Genomic DNA, 21,137 nt, shown 5'->3' with positions numbered 1-21,137 from the left:
CCCTGAGGGTCGCTGTGGCCAAAATCCTCTTCGCTTTCTTACCCCTCCTCCTGCCAGGAACTCCAGGCCGGCCCATCCTTTTTAACAAAAAGGGATGGTCAGGGAGCCAGGAAAGTTCCTGTGATTTGGGACCCCAGAGTGCAGTTTCAAAGGAAGAGAGCACGAGTCGGGCAGCCAGTCGGGCAAATCTTGAAATAAACCAACAAACTTCCCTAGGCTGAACAAGACATTCTGATGGGGCAAGAGCAGCCGGCGTCTGAGAGACCATCTGCCACCAAGAACAGGACGTACAGGGAACGGCGGGCAGGCAGATGTTCTGGGAGCGCGGAAGGGTTACCTTTCGGGAGTTTGAAGGCGTTCTCCTCCAGCCAGTGGAAGAGGCTGGCAAAGTCACAGTTGCAGAGCCAGGGGTTGCCTTCCAGGCGGAGGATCCGTAGGCTGGGTAGTGCCTCCAGGGCGGCCACATCCAGCGCCTTTAAGTCATTGTGGTTCAGCTCCAGCACCTGGAGCTGGTCCAGGCTCTCAAAAGCAGCCTCGTCCACCGCTACCAGGTGGTTGTTCCCGAGGTGTAGCTTGATCAACCTCTCTGCTGACCGGAAGATGCCGGCGCCCAGCTGAGTCAAGTTGTTATAGCTCAGATCCAAATATACCAGCTTGCTGGAGCTGCTGAATGTGCCATCTTCCAGGGTAGTAATGGAATTGTTCCTGAAGTCCAAGTAGACCAGGTCACTGTGGAAGACAAAGAAGTCTTCTGGAATTTTCTGGATGTTGTTGTTGGCGATCAGAAGTTTCCGTACGTCCAGGGGGAACGGGGTGGGGAGGTGAGGCAGCCCTCGACCCCGGCAGTCGATGGTGTGATAGTCCATGCAGCTGCAGATGGCAGGGCAGGGGTGCCCCAAGGAGAAGGCCGAGCAAAGCAAGACCAGCGGTGGGAAGCATGGCAGCATCATCAGGTTTCAGCACGGCCAAAGGAGAGCCAGCGCCGCCAGCAGAGGAGGCATCATCTTGGCAGAGCGGCAGCGCCCGGCTTTTGCGCGTGAGACAGCAGAGCAGGAAGTGGTCGGAAGCGTGTTGTCTTAGCCGAGAGATCACGTATCACAGATCGGATAGCAGCCATCAAAAGAGGAGGCGGGAAAGCAACCAGCACAAGTGGAGAGGGGGAGAAGGAGGGGACCCCGGGAGGAGATGAAGAGAGAAGGGGTGAGGGGGAGGTGTGGGGGGAGGCTTGCGGACGGCCACCCCTGCCCTCAAGCCACCGAGGAAGGCCCTGGATTTCAGAAATAAAGTGAAGCGCGTCTCATTCTCGGGTGAGGGCAGCAGGAGCTCTCTTCTCATCCTCCGCACGTTTCGCTCCCTTCATCTGAATTCACGCCACAGAATTAAGCCCTAAAACCGGATCAGCAACTCACAGGAGCTGTGCTTACAGGACAAGCAAGCGCAAGTAAATACATCCCAGGATGGTTTTAGGGTCAAAAACAAGCTGAGGCAAGGGCAACGCACTGAATTACAATTCACTCAACCCTATTTTAGCCTAGTTGAATGCGTTGTGGGAAGCCAGCCCTCCCTCGTGTTCAAATGCTAGGTGGATTATAACTGGGAGTCGCTAAGCAGTGGAAACATCCCCCAGACAGCCACGTTTCCTGTTAAGGGCCGCTTCAAGGACTGCTGAACCTGGCTACTGCAGCTGCCGACAGAATGGGGTCTGTGCCTGAAGACCATTTGGACCCTAAGGCGGAAGGGGCACTTCGCTCCCCCAAACCGGGAGACCCCTCGGGAGGCAAGGGGCACGTAACTGCCTTTCCTTGCATGCTAAGTGGGCGCAGTTCGTGAGGCCTCCGCGTGTGCCAAACTGCTTCCTGGACCTGTAGGGAGGAAGAACGGATGCCTGAGGACCTCTGCTTTGCCCGTGAGGCTATTCCCTGTTCGTTCGGAGCAGGGAGCACCCGGTGTGCAGCAGCCTTGTCCTCCTTCATTTCATTTCATTTCATTTCATTTTATGACCACCTTACGGCCCCGATATGAATCTGCACCTTGACAAAAGATCTGGTTTCAGGAATGCTCTTTTTGCTAAGCATGTTGCCAATGACCAGGACAGCATGCGCAGTGTCATCAGGGGTATAAATCAGATGGGAAGGAAGGGAAAATCTTAACACGTGCAATGACAAAACAAGTAAACCACAAAATAAAACAACCACGTATTCAATGAAGTTGGGTGTGAAATTTGTTCAGCTTACATTTTTAGTTGTTTCATCCAAAATGAATACTGTGGTTTTCACACTTTTCCTGATTTTGCAATGCTGTTCTTGATTCCAAATTGCATGCAAAAAAAAAAAACGCATTCTGAAAAATTGTACCTACCAAAGTCTCCATTAGAGGGAAGCACTTTCTGTGGAAAATTGAGTGCAAAACTGTGTTCGCTGTTACTGTTTTTGCTTTTTTTTTAAATCTGCCAACTTGGGCCGTGAAAGAAAAAAGTCCGGGCTGCTTGAGCACGCCAGTCACGCCTGATGTGGCCGGGCTGCCAGGAGACATAGTTCAGCAACATCTCAAAGACCACCACTTCTCCATCTCTGCCCTGGATCCCTTTCCCCCAAGAAAGGTGGGAGCCCAGGCTGTCTTCTGTTTTGCTTGTAGTACTGCAAGTTAATGGGCTGAATGCCCTCCAGGAATGTGGGCACGGCGAATGCTTTAAAATAACACGGAAAGAAAATTACTTTTAAGACTGCTCGGAGGAGACTGCTCGCATTTATTCATTTCATGCTGTGCACAGGAATCCCATTGCCGAGAGAGATGCAGCCTCGGTTCCCCTGATCACCCCGTGGAGTGGCCGCTCTTCGGAACAGAAGGCAATCCAAACACGGGTCTGGAGAAGGGATCCGTTGACCGAATCTCACCTCCGTGGCGTGTGCCATCAGCAGCTTTATTTTCAGAGGTGCATCGCCCGGGACTGGCAGTTCTCGTATCTGTCCCCCTCAGAGACGGCTCTGAGGATCGGGGACGGTCCTTTTCAGGGGGGACATTTCATCTCTCCTGCATCCAACCAACGCATGCCCCACACACACCCCAAGGCTTCCACAACTGAGGGGGATAAGACTGCGGTCGTCAAAGACAGGCCGGATGACCATCTGTCAGAGATGCTCTAGCGGACCCTGCGCTGAGCACTAACATCCCCCCGATTCGATGTTTCGATGAATAATTACATTTCTGGAGGCTAGCCATAGTGCCCAGGTGGAACCTCCATGTCCAGAAGAAGTGTACCTTAGAAGCTAAAGTGCTGAAAACAAATAGCAGGAGGCTCTGGTTTGTTTGGTGCCTCTAAATAGACAAGATGGCAGGTCGGGGCTCGGCAAATCCGGCGGAAGTCCAGGCACAAGGTTTGGGCCAGATAGTGGCAGTCTTGCGGCCTCCCTTCCTCTTTTCAAGGCCCCGGTGCTTCTCAGGGAGACCCTCCAAGCCGAGGTCAGAAACGCAGGTGCCCTTCTCTGCCCCATGCAAGAGATGCCCAGCTCCCCTCTCTTAGTGGGTTTTCTCCAGCTGGCGTGAGCACGGGGTCTGTCCCGTTTCCCCCGGCAAGGAGGCAGCCAATCAACGTCTTGGACAGGCACGTGTCGCTCGCCTGCGTGACCAGGGGCCAGTCAGGGTTAATTCAGAGTCCGTTCGGCCTGTTCTCCTTTCTCCAGAAGGCTCCTCAGGCAGACTGGGCAGGACCGGGCCTTCCGAACAGCAGCCTCAGGGCATTGCCGCGTTCCATCCTTTTCCAAACAAGGAGCCACTAGCCCGCCCGAAAGTGTTCCTGCTTTTTCCTTGCATGTTCTCATTCGCTTGGGTGGAAACAATTGGCCTGCCTTCCCTGAAAACAGCTTTGTCCGCCTGCTGAGCTTCCTTCACTTCCCTGGAGAATTGGTCAGGAGGGAGTTCTTCCAGGGGTGGGGTGGGAGTTAAAATTGGGAGGTGGGTACAGACAGGTAAGCTGCAGAGAGAAGGTAACATCGCCCCCCCCCCCCAGCACTGCTGCTTCACCAGAAAATGTGAGGATGTTCCTGCAAGAAATTGAGAAGAATTTCTCAGGCTTGAAGCGCAAGGCAGAAAAACAGAAGCCTCTTCCCAAAGAGAAGGAATTTGGGAGGGAGACCGAAGGAAAGTGTTTTGCGCTAGGGAACCTCTGCCCATGGCTCAAAATCCTTCCAACCTTCCGCTTGGGGAAACCAAAGCCACCAAGGCCGGGGGCAGGAGGGGGAGACGGACAGACGGTCCCCATGTCCAGCTCTGTCCTGCCCCGTCCATCCATCCGTCCATCCTTCCTTCTGGCTCCTTTAGCAGGCGTGTGAGGGCCTGCGAAGCCCGTGCTCCCTCTAGTGGCAGCGCTGGGGACTCATCCACAAGCCCTTCCCAAACTTTGCAGAGCTCCCTGGTTTCACAACGCGCTTTGGAAGGAAGCCCTTCCTTTTGTTCGTCTTGAACAAGACTCCACGTCTCAGCAGCCTCAGAGAGGAAGAAAAACTTTCCACAGACCACAAGCAAGATTTTATACGCTTACATCATGTCTCGCCTTACTCATTGGTTGTGTTTACTAAACTGACCCATGTTCTGGTTTGGCACCATCAACTGAACCCTTAAGAGCTAAGCAGGGTGACCACTAGCTGGGCCTAGGCCACGTGAGAGCAGAGCTGCTAGGTCAACGGCTGAGCCGGACACTTTCTAAGCTAAACGTAGCCAAATGTTGTAGTTTATTTTTCCTCTTCTGTAAGGGAGAACCAGCTCCATGGCTGAGAATCTGAACGTGGACCTCCCCAGTCTCTTCTGAAGACCCAGCCTTCGCGTGCAACGGGAGAGAGGAAGAAAACAGCAAGACGTCGGTTCTTCTGACCTATGGCAACACCACCAGCAGCGCACAACTTCTAAAACATTTCCAGCGCAGACTGAGGATGAGCTACAAAAACAAGCCCTTTGGACGAGGAAGAAAGCTTTTTGGAAACTGAAGGACCTGTTTCACCAGATCTGCCCTGCAGCGTAACAGTCCCGCTACGGATCTCAGGAGGCCCTTGAGAAGCGGCCAGGTGGTCCCTCTTGGGAACGGTTCGGTTGGTTTTCCTGCCCACAGCAGGAGGTTAGGCAGGGTGGTTCTTGTGGCCCTGTCCCACCCCTCAGTTCTAGGATTCTGTGAGATTGCGAGTGACATTTGCTTTATTACTGCAAGGTGACCCAAGGGCTTTTCCTCCTTCCAGGACCAGGGAGTGGGAGCTATGGCCTCAGGGCCCACATGCACCGGGCTCTCCGTGGGAAAGACGGTTTAAATCGGCAGTGCTCAGGAGGGCTGATGCTTCTCACCCAAGCTAACAGCAACCCATATGAAAGAGCCCCCAGGAGTTCTCCAGGGACACATTTTGGGAGAGCCGGTGACTTCAGTGGGTGAAAACAAGGGAATCAAAATCACAGGGAGAGGCAGAAAGCTAGGGAGAGGCTCATGAACATTCCTCCCCCAGATTTCTCCTCTGCAGGCAGAGATATAAAAGAAAGAACGGGACCGAACGCACGCAAACAATTTCCTTCATCATCAGGTGGGGCGGTGAAGCAGAGGACAACAAGGAAGGCTGCTCTGTGTGTTCTCCACCACTGCCCAAGCTTTGAGTAACTGGCTTGGAGACTCCGCAGGGAGACGGAAGAGGTCCTTTTCTTCCCGAGTCGGAGCTGGGCTGTGTGCTCCGTCAGCTTCCCAGGAAGCTTGGCAACCAGGTCGTCTGGCCCAGCCAAAGAGGTCCTGGCTGGGCCAGCGGTCCAGTGTCCCCACTGTCAAGTCCCAACAGTTTGGAGCCCTGCAAGTCTCAGGGGTCCCGAGCAGAGAGTAAGCCCGGAGGAGTAAGCCCTTTGCACCCCTGCCTGAGAGGGAGGCCTTCCACCGGCTTCCGAACAGGACCCATCCCTCCGCCCCATTTACGGGTCCGAGGCCACGCGAGCCTTTGAGCGGTGGATGGGAGGCCAAGAGGAGCAGGAAGAAGGACAAAAGCTGGCGGGGACTGAATGGGTCAGTCCATTAATTAAATGCCCCTTATCCCTAGGGCAGCGGGGAGATTCAATTCAGAGATTCAATGGAGATTCGAATCAGGTGCCTCCAAACCAATCTGCTGATTCAGAAGGGCTTTTGCACGTGCATGAAGGCCTCACGTCAGTCAAATGAGATCAAATTAGCAATTTTAACCAGAGCCTATTCACACAGCCCTATTCATCACTTCCTGTGTGCAATTAATGTCCCCTTTGCACATGTGAAAGCAGACAATGGGGCAGCATCGTGCACTGGAAGGGTCTGCAGTGGCTTCCAGAGGGGCTTTTGGGGACAGACTTATCCCTAGAGCAGTGTTCTCCAAAGTAGTCAATATTGACCCACAAGGGTCGATGGGACTATCCGTGATTCTTATTCCTATTATTTGTAGTATTATTAGTTAAAGTCGTATTTATTAAATTATTTTCATATAATAAATGTTTGGGGGTCGATGAACAATCTGAAACTTCAGGAAGGGGTCAGTGAGCTGAAGAGTTTGGGGACCCTGCTCTAGAGCCACAGATTTATTTTGCAAAAATTATAAAGTCCAGGAATCTGGCCAAGGTTCATGTGATACTTATCCCTTTCAACAAATTAAAACACAGGTTTATTCCCGGTTCACAGCACAGCTTAGCTTCAGAGCAGCAGAAACCGCTTCTTTTCTGCCTCATCCTCCTGATTTCCTTGCGTTTAAAATTAAAAACCACTCATGTACGTACTCTCATGCTCTCCTCCTTTTGGTGTGGGGGTTAAAGGGAGGGTCAGGATTACCCAGGTTTCTTTATGTTCTCCAACAGGGCACAAATTGTTGAAAGGCACGAGGTACGGAGGGAAAGAAAAATCCTTGTTACACACTTTGCACGGCATCGAGCAGGACAGATACGATAATCAAGTCCAGGGTCAGAAACCCGCTTGCCACACCGTCCTCGGTCTGTTCCTGTGGCTGCCTTCCCTCTTCTGCAAGCGGGAGAGAACCGAGCAACTGCCAGCAAGCAGAGAAGAACCTTGCTGCAAGAGACGTTCCTCTAGGGCTCATTTTCATCCCTGGAAAACACAAGCAGCCCTGCCTGCGAGGGAGGGGTCCCCTTTCACCTCCCCCTCTGCTTGCCTTGTCTTTATGCCTCATCACAGAGGACCCGTCATCTGGCACCTTCCAAATTTCCTGTAACTTTAAACCTGAGATCACGGGGAGGGTGGGGCGGGGCCTGCCCCCTGGGACCCTCTGAATCCCACCCAGTCGGCAGGACACGGGATAACGCAGAGTCCCCTCTCAGTTGCTTCCATCACTCTGTCAAGGCCGGGAAAGAGGAAGAGCAGCCAGGACGGCCAAGCCCGGAGAAACTTTTGCCAGACTAGGGCGCCTGTGGAGGGACGGGATTATTCCGAGCTGAACAACCTAGTTTTGCTCTTCTTTTTTTAAAAGGAACAAGAATCCAAAAATGACCATGAAAATACAGCTTCTTGTTTTCCTCGTAGCTGGCGTGACTGTCTGCATCTTTGCCAAGGAAGGTAAGAATAGTGCAAGATGCACAGATGTCCAGATCTGAGTTATCTTGCATGGGAAATTCAGTATTTTTGGCAAAGTAGCATCTCTGGATTTATTTTAGTTAACGGATATTTGAGTCGTCCCTCCCTGAATGCTCAGGGCTGTTAAGCATTATAAAATCAGAAACCAATTTAAAATACAAGTCTTAAAAGTAAAAAGAAGCAAAACTAAAACAGATGGGATGTTGTAATGCAACAGGGCTTAATCAGTAAAACAGTTGTCCGTAAAAGTTTCATTTTGTTACCACATACTTACAGCCCCAGCAAGCGATTACAGGTCGCGATATTATGCTCCTAGTTTTCTAAAGTTCTTCCGCGTCTAGAGAGCTTCAGAAGAACAGGGGGGAAAGCCACCCACGGAGCGTATTAGCAGAGAAAGACAGAACGGGCCGGGCGGGGAAGTCAGAAAGAACGTTATGGGAGAGGAATGCATTTATTTATGCCAGGAAGTGAAAAGCGAGGTTGACTTCGTTTACCAGTAAAAGGGTTATTTTTCAGGATTCAGACTTTCTTCCTGTTAATTCTGTACCCGGACAACCGAAGGGCTTCAACAACCATGCAGTTTTGAAGGGGGGGGTGCGGGCGGAGGAGCTAACGCCCCGTGCAGGACTGCCGGCTGGGCCCAGTGCAGTCCGCAAGGGCACCGCGCCAATCCGTCCCGATGGATGCCCGTCCGCGGGCGCTGACGGCAGGGCAAAGCAGGAACCTCGGCTGCCATGGGGACGCTCCCCCGGGCCACCCCCGCGTTCTCTACGGGGCGAGCCCCTCTCCTGGAATGGCCATTCGGGACCCCGCCGGCCTTCCCGGCTTCCCCAAACTCGGCCGTAAAGCGGAAGAGCAGCCAGAGAGCGAGAGCGAGCGCGAGGTTTTCCCCTTGCCTGGGACAGGGCAGTAACCAGCTGCGACTGAAGAGTCGGAGAACCGAGATGGGGCAGGGAGAACGGGCTCCCTGGGGGCAGGGCTGACGGCCCGGGACCCACATGGGGTCGGGGTCCTCGGGCCGCCGACCCCCCCAAGCTCCCTCCGGTCGGGGCCGAGCGCTCGTGGCTTGGCGTGCGCTCGGGCGAGACTCAGCCAACCCGCCATAATAAAACCCGCCACAGGCTGGTTGATGCGTGAGCAAGACCCGTGTTTCCTTAGCAAGCGCCCCGCTTCTCCCGAGGTGCCCTTCTCCAGTGGCGGGGGGGCTTCGCAGGCTGCAACCCCCATCCTCTTTTCTTCTGATGCTGCTGCATGGATAGGCCACGTCCCCCAGGAGCCAATACATTTGACACCCGGAGACGAGGCCCTGCGTGTCCTGAAGGGGGGTGCTCCAGGGGCTTAACCACTGCCCCGACAGGCTGTTGGGAGCACCGGGAAAGCCTCCCTTGCTTTCAGCTGCATGCTCAGCCCTAATGATTTCCAAGGTGCTGGGGGTTCCAGCTAGAAAGGAAGGTGAGGAAGGAAAACTCTGTGTGTGGAAGTGGGTTGCCACCACCCTCCTCGTTCTTTGCGGCGCACTGCGTGGTGGGTCTGTTTAGGAGACTGCGGATTGCGCAAAGTCCGAAAATGAGTCCATTCTGTCGCCAGGTTGGTTCGGTGAACAAAGCGGCCAAGGAGCGCCAGGAGAGCATCAGACTTGGGACCGGGCATTACGCTGGTCTATGGCTGTAATACAGATTTGATCTGATCTGATGGGGCCAGCAGCCCCAGGTTCAGTTCCACCCTCAGCCGTGGGAGCCCTCTGGCTGCTCACTCCCTCCCAGGCCACCCATCTCGCTCACAGGGAAGCTGCTGGAGAGGCAAAATCAAGGGAGGCTCCCGTGCAGGCCACCCCAAGCCCCCAGCCAGCAAACGTGTAAGGGGAGGGCGGTGCCCGTGCTCGCGAGCAGCCTTCCTGAGCAATGAGGCCCAGAGGAGAGCCGCTGGGCCTGCAGGACCCGCACAGGCTCTCCAGAGGGACGGGGCAGGCCAGCCACGGGTCAGCCTCCAGGAGGCTGCTGTGGGGTCTGCAGGGGAGGACTAGGTTGCCGCTTGCCATCAGGCACTAGGAGGCAGTTGCGTGAGGCTCGCATCTGCAGGGAAGTGACGCCGCCCGCATACTGCCATTTTGCCTCCATCGTGGTTTACTGGGGATGCAGCTGATTCAGACTCTGGACTCTGAAAGCTGCCCGGCCTGCAGGGTCGGTCACTTCCTGGAGTCTGGATTTCTTTGACTGCTGACCAAGGCTATGTTTGCAGACACTGAACTAGTGTACTGTGCCAACCGTAGGTCACCGGTTCATGGCACGGTGAGCTGGGAAACCCGGAAAACTGGGTTAAATAGTTATGGTTAATCATGGGCAAATAAGTTGTACAAGCATAGCAACTGGGTGCCTTGCTGACCATCCTGTAAGTTACTCTAGAAAAAGTCGCTTTCACTCTGATTTGGCTTCAGGCACCAACGCGTGTTATCGTTACAAAACCACATCGGCAGGAGGGCTCCATTTCTGCCTTCACAACGCCTCAGCTGCAGCAACTCTCACGACCCTGAAAAGCATTATGTTTTTAAATCCTTGAACCTGCCTTCCCTCCTACCCCTCAGTCTTTCAAGCTGCGGTTTTAACACGAACTTTGACTCAGCTCTGTGCGTAATGCCTAACATCCATCCTTGTTAAATGTCAAGTTATTAGTTGCAGCCCTGTTCCTGACTGAGCGCACCTTGGCAGGAAATTTGGAAATGGAATGTGCTGGGTCAGATTCTGGCACTGCAAAGGGCAGTGAGTAAGCCACATCTGCATCAGCTTTCTGCAGAAAGAGAACGGAGTTTGCAGCAGAAAGGAAATTGCACCATACTAATTGAAAGCTTTCTAGATCAAATTGGCCAACTTATAACCAAACTGGCACAAATTGCCGTATTTGGTGGCAGTGCCCAATCCGTCTTTTTGCCTGAAAGTTTTCCAAATCACCAAGAAGAGCCCTGCCGCATGAAGCCCGGGACTCTGCCAAGCAGCTAAAAAGAATTCGTTTGACGATTCACTAATTGTTATTTTAAAAGCCCTCTCCTCCTCAGCCGTTTCCATCTTTTAAATCTCAGGCCGCAATGGCAAAATCACGAATGGGGCCCGATGAATGATTCCTGTCTTGAAACGCTTCATGTTTTTCTGACTGTGAAGTGTGTGGACGCACTGTTTGCACTCTGCCCTTTGCACCAGTGTCAGGAAGGCCTCCAGTAATTCTGCTCTGCTGGGCCACCTTTGGTTCCAAAAGGGAAAAAGGGAAACCTGCTCGGAAGCAGGGCACGGCTTCCCATCTAGCTCAAAACAAGTGATGACAAGCAGATCTCACAGCTGGGCAGACGCGTCTTCCTCTGAGAAAGTCTGAGAATGACCTTTTTTTGAGAACTGGCGGGAGCCCCAAGGCTGGACGAGGCCGAGGCCCACCTGCTACAGCATTTGGTCCCGGAGCAGGCAGCCTGGGGCACTCGGGAGGCTTCCAGGCATGGCCAGAGAACAATTCCCCCTCCTACCCGGCTCCTCAGGAGCAGCTAGCGCTGAAGGGTTACTGCCTACAGCGATTCAGGAGCTGGGCTGCAGCAGCCTGATCTCCAAGGTCTGTCTGGTCCACTTTTAAAGCCATCCAAATCGGCAGCACTGCCCCATCCGGCAAAGGTCATTACAGGTAGTCCTCAACTTACAACCACAATAGGGACTGGAAAATTTGTGGTTAAGTGGTGTGGTCGTTAAATGAGGCATCACATGACCGCATTTGATTTCACAACATTTTTGGAGCAGTCGCTAATTGAAACATGTGGTCGTTAAGTGAATCACACAGTTCCCCATTGATTTTGCTTGGGAAGGTTGCAAATGGTGATCATGTGACCCCAGAATGCTGCAACTGTTGTAAATACATGCCAGTTGCCAAGCACCCAAATTTTGACAGAATGACCTTGGGGACACTGCAACAGCCGTAAGTGCAAGGACCGGTTGTAAGTAACTTTTTTCAAAACCTTCATAACTTCGAACAGTCACTAAACGAATGGCAGTAAGTCAAGGACTAGCGGTAGTTAGCTTGGTCCAGAGAGTAGTCCAATGCAGCTCATCCATTTCTCGTCATGTCCTAATTCGCCTACCATATTTCATCCAGAGGAAGATGATCCTGAATTTAACACATGTTCAGCCGCATGAAAGAGGGGTAGATGGAAATACCCTCTCTCTCCCAGATAGGTTCCCCACTGTCTCCCGCTCTGGTTGCCAACCCTGGGACTGGAAACGGTCCCAGAGATTTCCACCTCTCTGATAAAAGGCTTCCCACAACACACCTTTGTCTGCATACATCTGCCAGAAGCCATACTCCAAAACAGGGCAGAGCAAGGGCAAGAAATAATGTAATATTAAACTACCGATTAACTACTAATTAAAATGAACTGCCTGCAAAATAAGGTATCCCGTTGACCAAAGTAACTGTTCCTCCCATGTCTCTGAGAAACACTCACCCTCATGGAAAGCATGCATGTTCCCTCCCTCCTTCTGGCAAAAACAGCCAGAAGGAAGAAGAAAGCCAGACCGGGAACGGGGAGCTGTCAGGATTGGGCACGCTTCAAAAATGATTGGGAAGACGTGCCTGGCACAGCACCTCCCTGCCATTCACTGAAGCCACGGGGTGCTTTTCAGCATTCTACCCAGGCATGAAAAGAGGCACCGCTGCTTCAGGGAAGCCTCTCCCCATAGTTGAGAAGCGCCTCTTCACCTCAGATTTGCATGGGGCACTGTGCTCGTGAAAGACCTTAAAGACCCCACCTCCCAATCATTGTTGAAGCCTAATAGTCACACGAGGGAGGGGGGGAGGAGGACGGAAAAACAGAACCGGGTGAAGAGGAGCCCGGGGCAGAGGCCCCTCAATTGGGAAGGGAAGGACTGCCAAAGGGCTCAAGGCAGCAGACCAGCGGCACCTTCAGAGAGGGAGCTCATTGGTGCTTCGGAGCAGTAACGTCTGCCACCCCTGCCCCATTCCTGCTGCCCCTCTTGTGTTTTGTTCAGCAACTACACCGCGAGCGGAGGAGGAATCGGCCGCAGACCCTACCGGAGCAAGCGAGGCCGCCGACTATTCCGAAGTGCCCACTCTGGTGAGTATCTGGAAAGGGGCAACTGGGGTCTGGCAGCAGGCAAGGTAACTGGAGGCGCAAGGCTTAGTCGAAGGACGAGCCCTTCCTTTCCTTGCCAGCAAGTCCATTGGAGAAACCAGGGACTCTCTCCCTGGGCCTCCCTTCACGCAAAGAGAAGACCAGCTATCCGTCTTTGGCGATTGTGCCTTGCTGTCAGTCATGGCACGATGTCAGGTCAACTCAATAGCCAAACAGTGCAGAGTTTTGTTTTTTTTAAAAAAAGGAAAATCAAAACAGGTGAATTGCAAGAAGAATATGAATTGAGAATCCCATTTTTTGCTATCCCTATTATTAACAAGGTCTTGCATGCCTGCCTAGTCACGATGTGGTTTGTTTGATACTCCTTGTGGCTTATTCAGCAAACCATGGTTTCGTGCTGTGCTAACAAACTCTTTGCCCTTAAGTCAAACCAGGCCCTCTGCTAGCTTTGCTGTTCACGTCTTAAGCTCACTGGCGGAACTGGGGCCAGCCTCCACTCCACCCCACCTGGCCTTCTTCTTCTACCTGGCAGGGGTGGGGAGCCATGTAGGTCCGCCTAAGCATTCTGAAGCACCGTGAGATAATAAACCCCATCTTAGAAACACTCCTCTTGAGGGAGGGGTGGAACAGCTGTATCCTGCATTCACCCCGATGAATCAATCTTCCCTTGAATCTGCCCATCCGGAGAGAGGCCTGTCAAAAGCCCCTCCTTTTCCTGAACTGAGGGAATCCCTTCTCTGGGATGGCCGAAGCCCCCTCCCTCATGGCACTTTAGAAGACCACTGAAAACAGTTTTAGTTCGCCAAATCTTCAGCTACGATTAAATGTTACTGGTGTTCATCATGGGAGAGGGTTGATTTATGATCGTTTCTGTTGATAATTTTTAATCTGCTATAACCCTTTTGATCTGGGCAGGTTATAAAACAAATAAATAATAAATAAATGAGACCACCCCCACCCCGTTTGGTTACATTAATAGATAACTGCCTCTTTTAGGAACTGATTACTACAGACAGCGTCTTGCCTTCCAGTGACGTCGGTGAGAACACAACTGAGCCAGAACCTCCAAAACCTCCTAATGGTATGCTGTGGGGTCATTTTGCAGATTTGTAATGGGAAAAAAAAGCATGAAAACATTATTTTTTAAAAAAAGTATCTGTCACCACAACAGCATCAGCCACTCTTGCTGATGCTCTATGAAGCTCTGCTGACAAGCCGACCCCAAGTTGACAGTTACATAATGAGCATGACAGATCAGGTAACCTCCCAAATTAGCTAGTCTTCCATCCCCTCCTTGGGCAAGCTGGTCCCATGCCAGCCCTGGCCCTGAGGCCAAATGGGGTCTGTATATAGACAGCCGGGTGCAGGCCTGGGCTGAATCTCAAGGAACGAACTGAGGGATGATTAAGTTGCTTTCTTGGGTTACCACAATCCTTACTTGAACCTGGAGCCATGCTAATGAGTGCTGCTCCTCTCGTGTAACAGAAAACCAGCAGGCTCTCCTCTGGTTTCCTGACAAAGCAGAAGCCTGCTCCTCGTGCCGGCTGGGAGGCCAGGCAAAACGAGCTTCTTCATGAAACACCACCGGGGCCAGATCCGTTGTCCCATGACCAGCAAGGGGGACTGCAGGCGAATGAGGGGGCAAGTGGGCCAAGGCACCCCACCACAGCCACCGGGGGATGCCACGAGGACCTGGGATGCAACCCATCCTGTCAAAGGATCCAGCGTGATAAACAAGCATCCCGAATTATTTTGGATATTCTCAGTCTGAAGTTGAAAGGCAGCTGAGAAAAGCTAGCCTTGTTTTTTGTTTGTTTGTTTTAAAAAAGGTTATCCTTTATTTATTTATTTAAATTGATTAAAGCTATATTTTTACATTTTTTAAAGATCTTACGCAAAGTCCGAGAAAGGGTGCGGATCTTCCTAAAATGCTGAAATTACTATCAACCTTGACTGGATTTTCCAGATCTAGCGTATCTTTCTTTTAGAGGTCAGATGAACAGCCATCCCTGAGCAGGGGCAGGCTGAAGAGAAGGCGGTGGGGCTCCAACAGCCCAAGAGGGAAAAGCCTCTCCTCCTCTGATGCTCCAGAAGGCAGAACTCTCCTCCGGGGGGCTGAAATTACAGGGGGGGAGTAGATTTTGGCTGAGGGGCTCCTAAATAAGGAGTTCGCAACTTGTGGTCTGCAAAAGTGCACTTGCAAGTTGCCTTTGAGGATGAGAGAATACCACAATAATATAATTTCGTGAACCTCTTACATAACTAATAATATGGTGCTTGCAATATAATGCTCCATAGACTTCCTTCTACAAATATAAGATCTCCCATAGCTTGCTCACGCACGAGATCAGCCGGATAGGGCCTCACATATACTTCTGCAGAGGTACAAACTCGTAGGAGCGCAACATTTTATCCCCTCAAAGCAAGCAAACCGCTCCTGATAAATCTCTGAGCTTTCCTCCAGGACAAAGAATAGGATTTGCGAGAGAAGGCTCGCTTTATCAAAGCTGAGGACAAATTTAGCAGTCAGAGCATCTGTTATTTGCATCTTACAGTGAAGGCAGTTTCCCCAAGCTCCTATTTCCAGGCCAGAATATGTAAACCTAAATAGTCAGTAACTTTGATTCATTTTCTTTATTTAAAAAAAAAATGCTGGTCAAAAAAAACTGAAAAGAGCCACAAACATTGATGAAATTTACAGATTAAATATTTGACCAAAGTCTTCTGTACTTCTAGTCTTACCTTTACTGATTGGATGCAACCAACCATAAAATCCTTTTGGTCTGGGTCCTCTAATACATCTTTTTTTTAAGTGCTGATTCTTCCATCCATATAACATTAATTTAAGCACAGATCCGGTGGGGGGTTGGGTGGGAATCTGATTTCCAGCACTGAGCTTTTGTCAATCTGGCTGCTGCTAGCAGTGTAACTAACACAACTTTTAGATATAAAAAACAAACAAACGTAATTTCTGCTACAAATAGTTTGGAGATAATACGCTAATTACCTTGCTCACCATAGTCCATAATATTTTTTATTTTAGGGCATGCCCACCAAAGAAGTAAAAGAGTTCCTTTTTGCCCACCTCCTTTCCAACCATTTTGGGATTTAATAATCTGTGCCAGGGTACCCAGGGCTGTTGATAATTTGCCTTCAGAGAGTTCTCTGTAATAAACGTAGGCCCAGCCCAGCCAGGCTCCTAACGTGTCAGTCGTTTCGGTTCGTTTCCTATGCATTTCTCCTCTATCTTCTGAGTTTCACATCTAGCAGCAGAGCCAAAGCATTCGTACGAAGGCCTCAGTTTGCTTCTCCTTTCTGAGGTCTTTCCTCACCGCCGCCGAGAGCGCCAGGAGAAGGCCGTGACTGAATGGCAGAAGCAGCTGGCCACCAGCTGGTGGGGGGGGTTCACTTCCACTGGGCGTCTGCCTGGTTTGTTGTGCTACAGAAGGGCCCTTTTGCTTCTAGGAAAGGAAGTATCGAATCTCACGCTGCACCCCAACCCCTGGGTTTACAAGCCTGCAGCCATCCCGTACCCAGCCCCGCTGGTTAACTGGGACAAGCTACCATATTCTTTGATGGTATTAACCAAATAATGACTCATACCAGACATTAGCTGTTTACAACTACCGTGTTCCTTTTGGCAACCCCTTCTCTCTTCCTCTAGTGTTCCTCTTGGGCCCCTCTCCGATGCCGGGGCGGGGGGGAGATGCCAAGTGTCTACTGAAACAAAATGATTCTCAGGGTCCTACGGAATGAGAAGAGAGTAGAGGCAACGTATTTCAGGGCGTAGGAGCCCTGCCTACTGGCCCATGCGTTACACTGCAGCGCTCAGCAGGGTACGGAAAAAGAGATTACGTAGGAATCACACACACAGACTTGCTAGCAAAACTACGCTTCTTTTAACTCTTGGCATACTAAAGAGGAACTGCGGCACGCAGGTCAAAGGCCAGCACATGCAAACGATATATGCAGCGATATATACTAGGGGCTGCACCAACAGCGCACACCCAACCCCCGCAAGCTTAGCAGGCCCACCAGCAGAGAGTCTGTTTTGCATTCTTAAGTACACAGACAAAAGGCGCCCAGAGCCTGCAGCACCCGGAGCGCAAAGGGGAACGAACGAACGAACGAACGGCACCAATCCAGAAGGGCAAAAGCACCGAGCACGCCATCAGCGCAGGAAGGCGTGGGAAGGGGGCGACAACAGCTAAACTGAGCCGACGGAGGTTTGCTGTGTTCAGATCTATGGGTGCCACCTTCTGCCGACCGCTCAGACCGGCAGATAACACATTCACCGTTCAGGCATTCTGAACCTCCACCTGAACAGGGCCCGAGAGCAGGCACAGCGGACCCCCCCCCCGCTAAGCCCAGCAAGCTGGCCCTGCGTCTTCTACACCTTGGAAGGCGGCATTCGCTGCATCTGTAAAGGCGTTCTGAACAGCGTCGCAGCAGGGGCACACACGCGGCAAAGCAGCAAAGCAACCGAGCCAACACACACTAGTTCTTTTTGCATTTACACGCCTTGTGGGCGAGCTCAAGCGCGATACTGCCCTGTTTTTCTTCACCCAGGAACCTTTACAGAGCAGCACCAGCTTACCTTCCAACCTGCCAGAGCGGAGAAGAGCAGGCTCTTCCCCTGGCCTGGGCGGCGCTGCCCGTTGCTGGCCGGAGCTTCCCCTCCGGCGGGGGGCAGGGGCATGCGGTGTGCTGGGAGCGCACCTGGCCTGAGACCAGCACACCCTTTTTGACCCGCTTGGTTCAGGGACTGGGGAAGAGTCACAGGCTCAATCCCCAGGCCTTGCCTGGGACAGTCTCTAATCCAGAGCCTGGGAAAGGTGCTGCCATGCCAGCAGGCCCAATACGGCAACTGAAACAGCGGCTCGGCTCTTTCAAAGGCTGGTTTCTGTTTCACGGATGAGTCTGAATGCCAGAGTTGGATCTCTCTAAGGTGGAAGTCCCAAGGTCCCAGCTTCCCTGGGTGCCTGCAGTGGCCCCGGCTGACCCTCCCAGCCAGCAGTTAGTCAGCGGAGATGCAGGTCTGCAACTTGGAGCAATGAGTCTACCCAGATGTCGCCAGGCTACCACTCCTATTGTACCCCAAACCTGGCTGGCGGAGGATGAGATCTGCCATCTGACATGGCCAGAGGGCACCCAGGGAAAGCTGCTTTGCCCTCTCACCTGGATGGGAGTCATATTCAACAAAACGAGTCTTACTTCCAAGTAGACCCAGCATCAGATTGTACGGTAATGCTGCTTCTTCCAAGTAACATTCCTCGTCTCTCTGCTTTCCCCTTCAGACGGCTTGGAAACGGCCACTCTGGTTGGCATAGTCCTGGGCACCATTGCGGCTATTGGAGTGGCCACGGGGATCATCATTGCCGTCGCCAAGAAAATGTCGGGCAGGTACTCGTAAGTACTTCGCTGGACGGGGATTATGGTGAAAAGGGAGGCTGGTGGTCCTCTTGGCTCAGCACTGCCGGAACTTGTGTGGCCGTCTGAGCAGCACATTCACCGATTTCAACTTAGAAGTGTCCGTGGCATGGAAGAACGAGCTTTTCTCCTCCCGGTGTCAACGGCACACAGCTTTCTTTGCTCATGAGTTCTTCCTTTTCAGCCTGTGCAGCCACCTGGGATTAAAACAAACAGCAACATGCGTCATTTCTGTAGGCACGCTACTGCCAAAAATACACTTTTTAAAACGCTCTACTCTGCTTCCCCCAATTTCTTTTCTTGCGAATGGAGCTTTTGTGGTTTTGCCTCGCTGCCAAGATGATTTAGATTTCCTTTAGGGCCTTTTCTGAGCCCCACTCCTGCAAGTTGGGAGAGGGTGCTGGCAATGGTGTTTTCAGCAGCTTGCCCGCCTGCCCCCACTTCCCGGAGCGAAAAAGTTCCGCAGGAGTAGAGTTTTCCTTGGGGCTGAATGAAAGTGTGGGGACTCAGAGAGCCTGATGATGAACAAATTTCAGCTAAGGGAGGCCTGTCCTCAAATCAGATGGTTGCAGAATTCAGCGAAGCAGCCAGAAGGTAATTCGATTCATATCCGTATATCGATCAGGAGGTGCAAATCCATTCTGCTTCCTCAAAATGCTGGCTAAGCTAAATCCCACCCCCCCAAAACATTAAAAACACTGCCTTCAAAAGGTTAGCTGTAATTGTGACTTCAAAATCAGAAAAGGCTGAAACCGAGAAATGCCTTAAAGTTAAAAATACCCCGTGGATATTTGCTTAGACAGAGATCGGGAAAAACCATGGATTTGTGGATTTATCTGGTTCAGCCAGGTGCGAGGCAGTCCACCCTTAGCCACAGAAGCTCAGCACGTGACCTTGGGCCAGTCACTGTCTCCCAGCCAGACCTACCTTACAGGGGCACAGTAGGAAAAAGAGGAAGGGAAGGACTAAGTGCCATATAAGCATTCCTGAGCTCCTGAAAGGAAGGTCCGGCATAACCCTGAACTTATCCCATTTCTTTCTTTGTTCTTTTTTCCCAGGCCCTAAATCTCACTGAAGAGGGAGAAAAATTGCATTGGAAAGCCACTTTCTGATTTCAGGGGAAATTTCTTGTATTAGCACTGGACTATGATCTGTGGGAAGAATGACTGGATGTTTGCTAGCTGATTAGAGATTCCACACTATTTCCTCACGAGGCTTTGTAAACAAGCCTTTAAACAATTTTGCATATTAAGTACATGGCCAAGGAATGGAAAAAGAAAACAGCTGTTTTTTTCAAAAAAAAAAAAGAACAAGCCAGCTGTTTACCTTTTTGATCCTGTTTACAGGCAATAAAAGTAAAGGACCCAAGCAACATATGACAGGATTCCTAGAGCAAGATGGGCACCCGCCCTTCACGCTCTCTTGGGTTCTTTCTGTTTTGAGTTGTTTTTCAACCCACGGCGGTTTGGGCGAGAGATCGGAGTGCACCTCATCCGCAGCTGAGATGCCCTTCCGTATCTTGAAGTAAATGAAGCTACCGACACGACCATCTGGACATCCCGCCCTTCGCAAGACATAAAATTCCAGGTCGAGCCTTTGAATCGGTCTCGGAGCCTTCTTGCCCAAAGAGACCACTTTCCTGTCCGCTTGCGAGGGAGAAGGGTAGCTCCGTTCTCCCTCGGGAACTGCAGATGTTGTGGCTGCCGTAAGCAATAATCGCACGTTTTGTTTACTCAGCTTTGGGAAGCTGTTCACGCCCAAGTAACTTAGGGATCTCTTCACTGCCTCCTTTCTGGTTGGGGATTAGATCACTTCAGAAAATGCATTAAGATTTCCACCCATTGATGTGAGATTCCCTCCAGCTTTTAAGGAAAGTGGTGGATGGATGCAGAGAAGTTGTAGGATGCCTAAAACGCAGCCACTCCTTTTGGGCATAAGTTCCCTTTTTCTCCTGCCCCATCGGGCACACGAAGAGCTTCGTTTCCCCCTTTCCCCATCACATTAATGACAGTTGGGCAGGGGTATTTGGGAGGGCTTGGTGGGACACAGGAGGGCAAAAAGCAGTCAGATCTCTCCTTCCACTCTGCAACCATCAACCCTGCCCCCTGCACTTCTTGCTTTTCCTGTTTAAAAATGGGGGTGATTCTGAAGACACATTTAGTGCTAAGTGTAATTTGGTCCTCCCACTTTGTAGAAACGCTCTGAGCGGATGCTACCACAGATGTGGCCATCACTGTAAAACAAGGAGATTGCTGTTGCACATCCATGAAAATTTAATGAACAAATCAGTGGATGGCAATTGGCAGAATCAGTCCAGTCAAATGTGTTCAGCCAGACTGCAACCCACTATGATGTATTGTACACTTGAAAAAAGTATAGATAGCAGCCTTTAAGTATGCATGTGCTCTCTCCTTTGCACATGTGCGCTAGACAGGGGATGCAGCTCCTTCCTGCTTCAAGATTTAATTTCCAGAAATCCTGGGGATGTAATTGAGCCCCAAATTCAAGGTGAATTTTTTTTAAGGAGTATCTTCAGTAATACTTTGTGACAGCAGATTGCAAGCAACGTTGAACAAGAAAATGAGAGCTACTGTGTGCAATCTGGCCCCCTTAAGACCTATTTTTGGTCCCTATAGCTAATGAAACGGCCATTTAGCAAGGCTGGGAAATATAACACAGTGCCAACAACCTATATTTCAGTGTATCTGAATGGCATCCAATATTACTTACTACCCCAGGGGCATGGGGCATGCCTTGTTTCCCCTCCCACCTAAAGCAAAACCAGTCAACTGCATGGAGTATGTGCTGAAGATCTGTTGCAGATCCTTTTATAATATCAGAGCCCCTGTAAAAAACCTCAACGTTTGGTGTCATTTGTTACTGAAACAGCAAAACTTTGGAGATAAAGCCTGTCTTCTGTGATAAAATTTGAAAAGGGCGGTGTTGTCTACTTTTTCAGCAATTAGTCAGCAAGATGTGTAATTGCTTGCTAAAGCTTGGATGAAGACAGGCTAGGCTGTCTTC

The 21,137-nt window shown here is 51.2% G+C and overlaps 2 protein-coding genes across 9 annotated transcripts in view; one reads left to right on the top strand and one right to left on the bottom strand.

The window, feature by feature from the left end:
- The window catches only part of LRRC38 (leucine rich repeat containing 38), an 85,140-nt gene that overhangs the window by 61,023 nt on the left and 2,980 nt on the right, over positions 1-21,137 (bottom strand). For 3 of the 7 annotated variants that reach the window (XR_015797393.1, XR_015797392.1, XM_088147688.1), the window contains exon 1: positions 338-7,303. Coding sequence is in view for 1 of the 7 variants with exons in the window: in XM_088147688.1 (XP_088003814.1) it covers positions 338-950 (613 nt within the window). In the remaining 6 variants the exon portion in view is untranslated. Of the gene's footprint in view, positions 1-337; positions 7,304-15,132; positions 16,429-17,280; positions 18,311-21,137 lie in introns of those variants that run through there. The other 4 variants (XR_015797395.1, XR_015797394.1, XR_015797397.1 and 1 more) reach the window with 4 other exon arrangements.
- On the top strand, positions 7,321-21,048 carry PDPN (podoplanin). 2 transcript variants are annotated; one of them, XM_007423125.4, is made up of 5 exons: positions 7,321-7,546; positions 12,580-12,665; positions 13,680-13,764; positions 17,981-18,086; positions 19,172-21,048. In XM_007423125.4, exons 1-5 carry the CDS (start codon positions 7,477-7,479, stop codon positions 19,176-19,178), a joined length of 354 nt encoding a protein of 117 aa, XP_007423187.1. In that variant the 5' UTR covers positions 7,321-7,476; the 3' UTR covers positions 19,179-21,048. The 2 variants fall into 2 exon arrangements, with proteins under 2 accessions (XP_007423187.1, XP_007423186.1); XM_007423124.4 differs by having other exon boundaries at positions 7,322-7,546; positions 17,981-18,092.

Source organism: Python bivittatus, unplaced genomic scaffold (genome assembly GCF_059951505.1).
Source record: "Python bivittatus isolate LINGU-HERP-01145 unplaced genomic scaffold, Pbiv_v1 ctg000510_np1212, whole genome shotgun sequence".
NCBI lineage: Eukaryota > Metazoa > Chordata > Lepidosauria > Squamata > Pythonidae > Python > Python bivittatus.
Note: the sequence above shows the minus strand (reverse complement) of the source record. Positions and strands in the feature narration are given on the sequence as shown.

Excerpts from the sequence above, each read along its gene's own strand:
- PDPN (XM_007423124.4), top strand. The coding sequence starts at position 7,477 with ATGACCATGAAAATACAGCTTCTTGTTTTCCTCGTAGCTGGCGTGACT. Across the intron at positions 7,547-12,579 it reads CTGCATCTTTGCCAAGGAAG|CAACTACACCGCGAGCGGAG; the intron begins GTAAGAATAGTG and ends TGTTTTGTTCAG. Across the intron at positions 13,765-17,980 it reads ACCTCCAAAACCTCCTAATG|ACGGCTTGGAAACGGCCACT; the intron begins GTATGCTGTGGG and ends TTTCCCCTTCAG.